Source organism: Entamoeba dispar, genomic scaffold, assembly GCF_000209125.1.
Source record: "Entamoeba dispar SAW760 scf_1105229457823 genomic scaffold, whole genome shotgun sequence".
Taxonomy (NCBI): domain Eukaryota; phylum Evosea; order Mastigamoebida; family Endamoebidae; genus Entamoeba; species Entamoeba dispar.
The window spans coordinates 3,957-15,617 of NW_001852885.1; the positions used below are offsets into that span (position 1 = coordinate 3,957).

The 11,661-nt window shown below is 24.8% G+C and overlaps 3 protein-coding genes across 3 annotated transcripts, besides 19 other annotated features; 1 reads left to right on the top strand and 2 right to left on the bottom strand.

The window, feature by feature from the left end:
* Positions 1-261: 261 nt before the first annotated feature.
* On the bottom strand, positions 262-2,877 carry EDI_348140 (uncharacterized protein; the record flags this gene model as incomplete). The annotated part of the gene is made up of 1 exon (XM_001733838.1): positions 262-2,877. The coding sequence occupies one exon, from the start codon at positions 2,875-2,877 to the stop codon at positions 262-264; it is 2,616 nt and encodes an 871-aa protein (XP_001733890.1).
* Positions 1,575-1,634: a microsatellite.
* Positions 1,842-1,862: a sequence feature (AT_rich).
* A 277-nt stretch (positions 2,878-3,154) lies between the features above and the next one.
* Positions 3,155-3,193: a sequence feature (AT_rich).
* A 100-nt stretch (positions 3,194-3,293) lies between these two features.
* Positions 3,294-7,961: a repeat region.
* A 4-nt stretch (positions 7,962-7,965) lies between these two features.
* Positions 7,966-8,000: a sequence feature (AT_rich).
* Positions 8,001-8,049: 49 nt separating this feature from the next.
* EDI_348150 (uncharacterized protein) lies at positions 8,050-8,430 on the bottom strand (the record flags this gene model as incomplete). The annotated part of the gene is made up of 1 exon (XM_001733839.1): positions 8,050-8,430. One exon carries the CDS (start codon positions 8,428-8,430, stop codon positions 8,050-8,052), a length of 381 nt encoding a protein of 126 aa, XP_001733891.1.
* A 256-nt stretch (positions 8,431-8,686) lies between these two features.
* Positions 8,687-8,714: a sequence feature (AT_rich).
* A 33-nt stretch (positions 8,715-8,747) lies between these two features.
* Positions 8,748-8,852: a microsatellite.
* Positions 8,853-9,053: 201 nt separating this feature from the next.
* Positions 9,054-9,111: a sequence feature (AT_rich).
* A 195-nt stretch (positions 9,112-9,306) lies between these two features.
* Positions 9,307-9,376: a sequence feature (AT_rich).
* A 75-nt stretch (positions 9,377-9,451) lies between these two features.
* Positions 9,452-9,507: a sequence feature (AT_rich).
* A 100-nt stretch (positions 9,508-9,607) lies between these two features.
* Positions 9,608-9,712: a microsatellite.
* A 285-nt stretch (positions 9,713-9,997) lies between these two features.
* Positions 9,998-10,070: a sequence feature (AT_rich).
* Positions 10,071-10,085: 15 nt separating this feature from the next.
* Positions 10,086-10,116: a microsatellite.
* A 176-nt stretch (positions 10,117-10,292) lies between these two features.
* Positions 10,293-11,162, top strand: EDI_348160 (uncharacterized protein; the record flags this gene model as incomplete). Its single annotated transcript, XM_001733840.1, has 1 exon — positions 10,293-11,162. One exon carries the CDS (start codon positions 10,293-10,295, stop codon positions 11,160-11,162), a length of 870 nt encoding a protein of 289 aa, XP_001733892.1.
* Positions 10,508-10,538: a sequence feature (AT_rich).
* Positions 11,163-11,197: 35 nt separating the features above from the next.
* Positions 11,198-11,377: a microsatellite.
* Positions 11,250-11,425: a microsatellite.
* Positions 11,369-11,495: a microsatellite.
* Positions 11,465-11,637: a microsatellite.
* Positions 11,626-11,661: part of a microsatellite that runs on past the window's edge.

An 11,661-nucleotide genomic window follows, 5' to 3' on the forward strand; every position in this document is an offset into this window, starting at 1 on the left:
TACATCAAAGTATTTTAATGACACTAAAGTTTTTATTGAAGTATTTCATATTTATAATAAAGGTGATGAAATATTTGATGAAGGAAGAATACTTAAATAAACACCATGGTTTTATGTTAATTATTCAACATATTTAAAAGAAAAAGAGGGATGGGATGTACAAAATAATATAGAATATAAAACCAGATTTGTAAAGCTTAATCGTTCATTATTGAATAACCTTCTTCAGTTTAAAATAAAATAATAGTTCGATAGAGTCAATTACCAACTTGAAGAATTTGTTCCCCAATTATGCCATTTATCACAACAAATATCTTCCATTTCATTCTCATGACACAAACTTCCAATCATACAGAGAGACGTGTCAATACTATGACAAGAGAAACCCCCTTCATAACAAGGGATTGACATTTGAAGTCCACCATCTTCTCCTAATGCGGCAATCGGATCTCTTTCAGGAACAACAGCTCTTGCAAGTACTGAAACATCTTTTTTCTTTAATCCGAAGTTTTTTGACGCTAAATAAGTACCAGGAGGAGATATTCCAAAACTCATTAATCCAAACTCACTTCCAAGAATATTTGCTATTCCACCTCCAAGTGAATGTCCAGCAAGAACAACACTGTATTTTATTGTGTCTTTCAGTTCTTCTTCAACAACATTTCTTGCAGTATTGATAAGATATAACTCACTTCCTGGTAATGCATTTGTACCAAAGTAAGACAAAAAGTTACTGATCTTTAAAAGAGTTTTTTTCGTAAAACATGGAAATATTGCAACGGATAAACTTGGAAATATAGACTCTGAAAATAGTTGAACGTCATAAAGAAAATCAGGAGTTGTTTGTGACCCTCTGAATGTTATTACTTTAGTAGGTGTTCCGTTTACTGTTTTAGTTCCTACTGCATAATGTAATAAATCTTTAACACGTACATCAACTGTCCATCCTTTCTTGCTTAGATTAATATTAGTTGTATTGTATATGTTTGGTTTTGGACAACGTGATGAACCGCTTGAAGAAGATGAATCACTTGAAGAAGATGATTTTTCAGTAGCCTTGGCTTTTGACATTATACAAAAATAAGCATATTCTATTGGAGTAATACCATAAGAATCAACAGAACATAAATGAGAATGACTACGAACCTCGTTGGTTAATGGAGATGGGGCTTTATGTGTAAAATAGCTATTGGCATAATCAAACTCATCATAGAAATAATCCATTCCTTCTTCTAAGTTAGAATATTCTTGAATACTTTTTTTTGAATTATTTGAATATTTTGATATTTTGTTGGAAAAAATAGGGGTAAAGATTATTATGAAAATAACCATAACAATATACATAATAGCTATTAGCAACGTGGAATATTCGAAATTAAATCCAAACAAACCAACTTTTTCTTTTGTTTTTGAAGTAGTGAGAGTGCCTGTAAGAGTACCAGTCCCACTTCTTGAAGCACTAACAGTAACAGCACCTGTAAGAGTATCAGTATTACTTGTAATAATGCCTGTTAGATTACTTGTAAGAGTATCAGTATTATTATCTGTAAAATTAATTGTAAGAGTGCCAGTTGTATTATTAGTATTATTAGTATTATTAGTATTATTAGTATGATTAGTATCAGTATTATTATCTGTAAAATTAATTGTAAGAGTGCCAGTTGTATTATTAGTATTAGTAGTATTTGTGCTTTTTTGTTTTGAATTTTCTAAATCTTCTCTTAATTCTTTTATACAAGAAATTAATCCAACAAAAACGATTGAACCAACAACAAATAAAATCCAATACCCAGCCATATGATTTGAAATGCCATGTGCGTCTTTAGTCATAAATCCTAAACAAATAATAAATAATATAAATAGGACGAGTTGTAAGAAAAAAATAATGGCATAAAAAAATATGTAAGGCGTAAATTTCCATTCATCTCCTTCTTCACATAAGTTAAACCATAAAACCACCTTTTTAATTAACTTTAAAAAACAAGAAAGAAGTGGAAGAAAATAAGGAAGAACTGACAATACGTAGAGAGCTATATCTTTCCAGCCTGAAAGACTTAGCTCATTTTTGCTTTTTTTAATTTGAAGTATTAAATCAAATACTATTTTGACAATAAGCATAAGGATTAATACAACAGACCCAACGGTTAAATATGATATACCGAGAAAATCAATAAAATGCTCTTTTTTATAATCTTCCTTATTACTTGCTTTTTTATGTTTTCCTTCTTTACATAGACACCAAATAAGTCCAACTAGGAAACTCAAAAGGATAATAATTACTACTACAAGACAAATACGGAAAAATTTCTTCTTTACAAACTTAAGAACATTGTAAAACTTATTTTCTTGTCCGCTAGTAATTTTTTTGTTATTACTTTCAAAATTAAGAGTTATATTTAAATCTTCAATATTTTCATCAGTGGATTTTCGTTCTTTTAATTCTATTCCATTTTCATCAGTGGGTTTTTGTTTTTTTAATTCTATTCCATTTTCACCACTTCCTTTATTCTTCTTTTTAGTGGTATCATTGCTTTCTTTTTCAAAACACCTATTTACTAATGAAACAAAATTCATAAAAAAAGAAGACATATATCCTATTGCAAATAAAACGAAAAGATATATTGTTTTCACTAACAGAATAGAACCGTAAATTAAAACAACTATGTTGGCAACTCTGTCGAAGGACCAAGCTTTTTCAACCACTATATGTTCAACAGAAATAAAAAATATTACTAATATTCCAACTAAAATCATTGTTATAAAGAAAAATAATTGTACAAAACAACCACTTATTAAAACCATTATTGCTTTAAGAAATGATAAGGTAAATGCTTTCCCATAATTTATTAGAGTATCTGTAAATTTACTACAATCCATAAGAATATTGGAACTTTTAGGTTGTGAATTTTTTTATATATACCCTAGTATTTAACATCATTGAACTTTTTATAATTTCAAGTTATCTGTTTGAAAATGAAAATACTTTTCGGTTTTTATTTAGTTACATACAAATAAGTTAATGGTAGTTTTTCATTTAAACCATCATCTTATTTTTATCCGGTAACACCAAAAATAAATTTAAAGTACTTCATTTTATTTTTAGTGTTAATGAAAAATGTAAGTTATAGTATCTAATAGATTGTTTTTTGATAAGATATTTATAAAAAAAATTATTCATTTATTTACATTTATTGAGAACTAAAATCAAACCAATAAAATAATAATAACATCTGGTTTATGTCAAATAATCAAACTTTGACTAATAAATCAAATTATTCTGCACATAATTAAGCAAAAGTAGTTAATTAAGTATTAATAGAATTTGTATTTATTATTTGTTACTCAGTGAAAACTAATCTCATTAATAAGTCTTCGTCATGTAGTTCAAAAACATATGTTTGGTTGTGGTAGAAACAGTGTTCCATGACGTCCATCATGTTTTTAATTACATGGTTTTTGATTTCTTTAGTGATGTCATTTTCGATTTTTAATTGTTTAATTATTTTAATACTTTCAGCATTTACTACCCCATTAATCAAAATTACTACTGCAATTATTTTGACATCCTTTAATTTCTCTATTTTCATTACCATATTTTTTAATTCTTTATACATATTTCTTTTCTTCAAATACCCTCCATTAATATTATGATCTGCCACAATAGTCATATCAAATATTAGACCAGTTTTATTCTTTTTATCTAGTACATATATTTGGTATTTTATGATATTATCATTCACTTTTTGGTATTATTTGTTTGTTCAATATCATAGTGATGTCATTGTATTGGAACACTGTTTCATATGGGGGTTTCTTATATTGTTTATTTCCTGTGTATTTTCTTATTATCCCATATGATGATGCCAATATGGTCATGTTTCTCAATTTGTGATTTCTTATGACCAATACAAGATAATAGAATGTGTTCTACTGTGGATATCTTGTATTTACAAAGTGGGCAGTATTTTAATCTTTCATTTTTTAATATTTTTGCTTTCCTGTACTCACTAAATATTGCTCCATCTTGTATTTTAGTTAATTGGAGAAATATATTTTTCTTTATATTGATGGACTTCCATGCATTTATTGTAGTAGTTTTATCTACAAATTTTGACTCGAACCATCTTCTAAAATGTCCACTTGTTTGATGGGACTTCCATTTTTTGATGTATTTGTTGGTCATTAATTTCTTTATTTTTTCTACTACTTCTTTTTTATTTTCAATCCCTTCATTTATTATTTCTTCTATTTGAGTCTCTGGGATTTTATGACTTAGTGCTTTTTTAATTCTATTCCATATTCCTTTCTTGGAATACCATCTATCTATTATGTTATTTCCTATTTCACTCTTGTACATTAGTACATTACTGTTCTATTTATTTCATTAACATATTCGTCAATTAGTATAATTATTAATCATTCACCAATTTCATTTATATTGACATATAGACGGTCTTTGGAGTTACCGGCACCAATGTATTTTGCCTTTCTTAAATATTTTCTTATCTCCAAATCCATTCTATCTAGGTCAGTTACCTTCCAATTTACTACTGATACTGAATATCTGAAGATGGGTATTACTTCAATATTAATTCTTGTAATATATCTTCTATTACTACTTTCATCAGTATTTATTTCTTCCATTTTCTTCATCATCTTTTATTTGATGATTTTACAATTGAATATATCATTAATTTCATCTGACTGTCATACTCCTAAATATTTATACAAGTCCTCTCCTTCAATTATTGGGATGTTTTGCATTCAATCTGCTATTTTATTAATGTTCTTTAATACCATTCCTGATTTATTTTCATTTCTATCCCTATTCCACTTATTATTTCTTTAATTTCATTGTGGATTGTTCCCATCTCTTCATTACCTTGTGTCATTATTCTCAATTCATCCATATACAATGTATGGTTTGATTTTGTGAACTTCTCTTCTATGATTTGAGAAATTATATTCATTTGGATGATGAAGAGTAGAGGGGATAAGGAATCACATTGTAAAATTCATCAATTTAATACATCCTAGATATTCATTATATTTATGTCATATGAATATCTTCAATCTGTTCATCATACTTTCTACAATGTCTATGATGACACCCTCTACATTAAAATATTTAAGTGTTTCTATTACCTATTCATGATTTACTGATTCATATGCTTTCTTAATGTCATAATATGACTCTACATATTTTGTGTATTTTTCTTCTTTTTGCTGCTTTAACATATAACTATTAATTAATCCTTCTTTAGCAGCAAGAGATTGCAGTTTACATCCCAATTGATTTTTACTAATTTTTAATGATTCACTATTCATGTTAATTCTATTGTGAATCTTCTCTTTCAATATGGAGGTAAATACTTTCATTCTTACATTTGTACAACTGATAGGACGATAATTAGTGACATCGTTCATATCACCTCATTTGTTGATTAATATAGTTCTTCCACTTACCATGTCTAGGGGGATGTTTTCTGGGAAGTTTAACCATTCATTGAAGATATTAAGAATGGAATCTCTTTGATGATGACATTCTCTTCCAATAATACAAATATATAGTGTCAATACCTGGTGCTTTCCAATTACTTATTTTCATCAGGCTTAGATTTAGTTCATCCAATGTGATGATGACACTATCATAATTTCTGTATCTTTCATTCCACGAGGTGATTTGTTTTATTTTCAAATGTTCTTTATTTAATATCACCTGTGTTTCATATAATGATTTCCAATATTCTAAAATAATATCGTTATTTGGGTATATTTCATTTTGTGTTTCTTCTTTATTTTAATTTTGTTATTAGAATCAAACATGATTTTATTTGTATTGATTCTGACCCTTTCATTCTTATTAAATTTAATTCTTTCTTTAATCATTGTCATCATATATTTTATGTACTTTATTCTTTCTTGTGCTTTCATTTTAATTTCATCTGCATCTTGTTCCTTTAATCTCATGATGCATTTTATTCTGTACTGTTCCATTGATTAGATCTTCTAATCTATTTATTTTCATTAGGATTTCTTTTACTTCATCAAATTTATCTCATTTAAATTTATTTTGGAGATAATAGTACATACACATTGAAATCATTTTCATATCTTCTTGTAGATTTTCTATTCTCCTGACCATACCCTTTTATTATTTATTTCTCTTATTAATTTATCTGTTTCTTTCATTTTCCAGTAGTAATTAATATTTACACATTTATCTATTTTCATTTCTTTAACTTGATTGATGATAGAGTTAAGATATTCATCATCAATATCAATAGTGTTATTTTTTATGATAATGTTTTTTATTATTGGATTGCACTCTACTTTCCCTTCTATGATGGAGTTCACTTTCATTTTAATATATATTTTAGTTGTTTATTTTATTTTATGTGATATTTTAATAATATTAATGTATTCTTTATCATTATTTACATTAATGTTTATTACTTTTATTATATTTTCTATTTGTTCCCATCTTATTTTCTTATTTAATTTCTTATTTAACAAATTAATTGCAAAACAATACAACACATCAATTAAAATTCTATTTGTTTGATTTATTGTGTTTTCTTCTCTTCTTGACTGATTATCATTTCTTGTTTTTTGATACTCAGTGTTTTGCTCTCTTCTTCTTCTATTTCCAGAATTGTCTTTTTCATAGTTGTAGTTTGGTTCATTTGTATTGTCCCAGATGATGATGTTCTCAGTATTTGTTGTGTATTTATCATTAATATCATTGTTTTCTTCTTCTCCAGTTCCTTCTGGGATAAAAAATTTTCGATACTTTCTTGTTGTTTTGATATTATTTGATTTTGTTCTTCATTTTCTCTTTGTGTGTGGTCTAATTCTTCTTTTGTTTTTTCTGCAATCTCATAGTTTTGAATCGCACTTTTTTGATATACAGAGATTTGATTTTATTTATCTCTTATGTTCTTCAACAGCTTAGCACTCTTCTCCAGCTCACCACCTTTAAGGACTTCGTCCTTCTTCAGCTTCTCATAGCTAGCTCGGAGGGTTCGGATGATTTTATCCTTACCTCCTAATTTAATGTTCCTTCTACCATTTGTTTCATTTATTTTTCATTGTAATGAATTATTTTATTATTTTAATTTAGAGTTTTCTTATTTCATTACATGTGTTTTGAATATTGTTTATTTGTGTTTGAATCTTTTCTATTTCTTCTTCAAACTCTTTCCTGACTGTTTCTCGTGCTTTTTGAATTATTTCTTCTGAAATGGTTCGTTCTTATTCATTCTTTTTTGTTTGGTATTATTTAATAATTTCTTCTAATTCTTTGATTTTATTTTAAAGTGTGTTAATTTCTTCTTTGTTGCCTTCTTCTTCCATTTTCTCTTCTTTATCTTGTGTTTTCCTTTTATTTTCTTTTTCATTTATTATTATTGCAGCTTTACATCTATCGTTCATTTCTTTGATTCGATTTTTGTTTTTGATTTCTTCTTCGATTGTTTTAATATCTTCACTTTTCCATTCTTTTGTTTTATCTTTGATTTCTTCTTTGTTTTTCTCTAGTGTTTTCTTCTTTCTTATTGAATATACTTCTTGGACAATATTATACCATTTCTTTTCTTTACCTTCATACTTTTTAAGTATTTCTGAATATTCTCCTTTTTCCCATTTTCTTGTTATTCTTTTAATTTTCTTTTGAATTTCATTTGTTGTTAATAATTTAGATTTGTTATTTGTATAATGTTTATTATCATTATATTTACATTGTTTCTTATTTGTTTTTATTTGTGTTCTTCTTTTTCTATTCACTTTTTTCTTGTTATTTTTTTTATCATAATTATTATACATTTCATTGTTATTTCATTCATTCTTTTCATTGAACTTGAATACCTGTTTGTTGATTGATGTTCTTTACAAGACTCTGTGGCATTACTCAATAAGTATGGCAACAAATATGATGTATATTTTGCATTGATATAAGGATCCAACTAATTTTCATATAATTAATTAAATAAGATTTTTTACATACTCCAAAAGAAATAAAGAAAAAGAAATATGAGAAAAACCAATTAATTAAAGTAAAAATGGAAGAATAATACTGAAAGTAGCAATTGAGAGGAATGAAACAAAGCCATTAGTATTTGATCCGTCATCATAAATACCACATTGTTGCCATGTACCATCATTACAAACATTACATTTCCATTCTTGATCACGATCAGTTATTTCATTTTTACTACAGTTCTTATTTGGATAAGAATTTAAAGTCATTGAATTATTATATATTTCATAATTCCAATAACCATCATCTTCTTCAAAACAATTACTAGTGTAATAAATCCTAACTGTATTATCTTTGTAAGCACAGTCATGGTCTTCTTGTCCTCCTTCAAATCCAATATAATTTGGTAATGTTTTAATTTCACCGTTACAAACAAGTGTCTCATCGCACATATCCTTTTTAAAATCTTCATCATTTAATTCATATGTTTTTGTGTCTTTGTTTCCTTTACACTCAGGTGAATCATTGTAATATTCTACTGTTATTGTTTTTCCATTGTTTATTAGATATTTTGATTCATCATCTCTAAGAAAATAACATTTGTTAAATTCTAATCCAATAAATAAGCTGTTTCTTCATTGACTCCTTTTACTATTTCAATAACTAATTGTTCTGTTGATAAGACAACAGTAAATAAAACAATGAAACAAATAAATTTCATTTTTAATATATTTATGAGTTATTCTCTTTCTTCTCATTAAATATCTCATTTTGTATTTTTTTCTTTACCCCGTTCGTTTCTTTCATTCACATTTCTTCTTCATTCCCTCATTTCCTTGTCTTATTTTTATCTTTTTTGTTCTTTTTTTATTTTGAAATAACAAATCCCTCTTTTATTATTTCTTTGTTGTTTAAAAATCTTCTATTATCATTTAAATCACAATTAATAACTAACTTTTTCATACTAACGTTCAGTAATTTTTTATTCAATTTGAGTTTAAATTCAAATATTTTTTTATGTAAAATAAGTTCTAATCGAATGATAACTCTGAACAAAAATACTCATAACGTTTTCAATTAATTAGTTTTTAATAAATAAAATTATTACAAAGATAGATTTATTATTTTTTATTCATTTGGAATGATTAAAATAGTTAATTGAAAAAAAGATTTTATGAATACATGTAGTTTTATTATAGCGTGCTACAGCACAATTAAATTGACTCCATCGAATTATTTAAGAATACAGTAGGTGAAGTAGGAAGTGGTAGGTAAGTAAGGTGTCGTTTTTGTTAATATAATTAATAAATGTAGTTTTCCTTCTTTTCTTTATTATTCTTTTAAATTATTTTACTATATTATTTTACTATATCATTTTTTTCAATTAAAAAATAAAAAGAATTGAACTGTATTCATTTATTCTTTCTTTATTTCTTATTCTTTTATTCTCTTTACCTTAATTTGTACGGTTAGTTTAAATTACTTATTAATAAAATGCAATTTCATTTAATGTATTTTATATTATTAATGCAAATAGTATTTCTTTAGGGTAGTATGTGATAAGTTGTGATGTTAAGAGAATTGAATGTCATAAATTTAACAATTTATTACAAAACCATGACCAAGAGAACTATCATTGATATAAATATAATTCATGATTATACTATTGCCATTACTGATATTAATTGTTTATTATTCTGATAAGTGTAATTACATTTATTACCATTATCATTAATTTGCATTTCATCATTGTTAAATAATAATTTAGATTGAAAGACATAACAAAGTGTGACAAAACAATGTCAGTATTAACAATCTTATTAAAACTAAGACTTATTTTTTGTATATCATCTGATACAAATATTATGCCAATATTCGGTGTGTTATAGTAAATATTTTTGATAACCCACATTTAACTCAATAGTTAATTAATTCTTTAATTTAAATGAACATAATTTTGACCATTCATTACAACAATTAAACAAATCATAAGTGAATGGACATTTAATGAGATTTCACTAATATTAAATCTTTGATTATTATTCAAAATATTAAATAACAAAATATAATGAATAGCAAAATAAATAAAAAAGAGAATATTCTAATTATAAAAATAAAATAAAATAAAAATAAAAATATAATAATAGAATTGTTTTCTAAGTTCTTTTTATTTTATTTTTTTGTTCATTCATTATTAATTTATCAATTCTTCATGTATTTATATCTCAAAGCACTTTCTTTAAACATCATTTAACTTTTATCAAAAACAACTAAAATTAGAAATTCAATTAAACAAAACATCTAAACATTAATAATGAGTATAGAAGGATTGAAACAAACTAAATTACTTTTAATTGGAGAAATAGGTGATGGTAAAAGTTCATTAGGTAATTTTATTTTAAAGAAGAATGTTTTTAAAGTAAGTGATAGTGATGAATCGAGTACAAAATACACTGGTGGATATTTTGGAGAAGGTGATAGAAATGATGTATTTGTTGTTGATACTCCTTGTCTTATTGATGGTAGTGGATTTAATAATAAAAATATTCAAAATATTATTGAATGTGTTAAAAACACAAGATTACAAGGAATTGTATTAACAATGAATTATAATGTAAAAAGATATTGTGATAATCTTAAATATATTGTTAAAGTTATATCTGATACTTTCCCAATAAAAGATATTTGGAAACATGTATGTATTGTATGGACTAAATGTTATAACTGTTATTCACAAAATCAAATTGAAAAAGATAAAATTGAGAAAAAAGAATTTAAAGAAGAAATGATTGAATTTATTAAACAAACAAATAAAATAAATGAAAATATTGATATTCCAATGTATTATGTAGATTCACAACCAGAAGAAGATAATGATAATACAAGATCAGAAGAAGAAATAATAAAATTAATCAAATGGGCAAGAGGATTACCATCAATTGATAAAGAAGAAATAAATAAATTAATAAATGGATACAAAGAAATTATTTATGAAGAAAAAGAAGAACGTGAAACAATAGAAGAAACAATACTTAAGAGAACATATAAAATAACAAAATATATAAGATGTAAGAAAGTAAAGAATAGTGGAGAAGTTATTTATGGTGAAAGTACTGAAATTTGTAGTAGAATTATAACAGAAAACAAATATAATAAAGAACCATCAGAATGTGTAGTGATGTAACTGAAGAAACAATAACACTAATTCAGTATTTAGTTAATTGAAATAAAATACAAAAATCAAATGAATTAAATTTCATTATGGTTAATTTAAATAAAAAACAAAGAAATAGATAATAAGAAATAAAATAAACATAAATAAAAGAAAGAATAAAATTCAAATGAATAAAGAAGAATGAGATGAATAAAGAAGTAAAATAAAGAATATAATAAAATAAACAAAGAAAATATAAACAAAGATAAAGAAAATGAATAAATAAAAGAATATGATTAAATTAATTTAATATAAAATTAATTTAAAAATGAAATAAATATAATTTATTATTTTATTAAATTATTGATATTTTATGATGAATATCATAAATACATTATTAAATTATTTATTAATACATTTATTAGTTAAATAATTGATGAAATAATATTAATATTGTATAATAAAATAAATGAATTAACAATTAATAGTTAATTTATATTTAATTTTATATTATATTATATTTCATTTA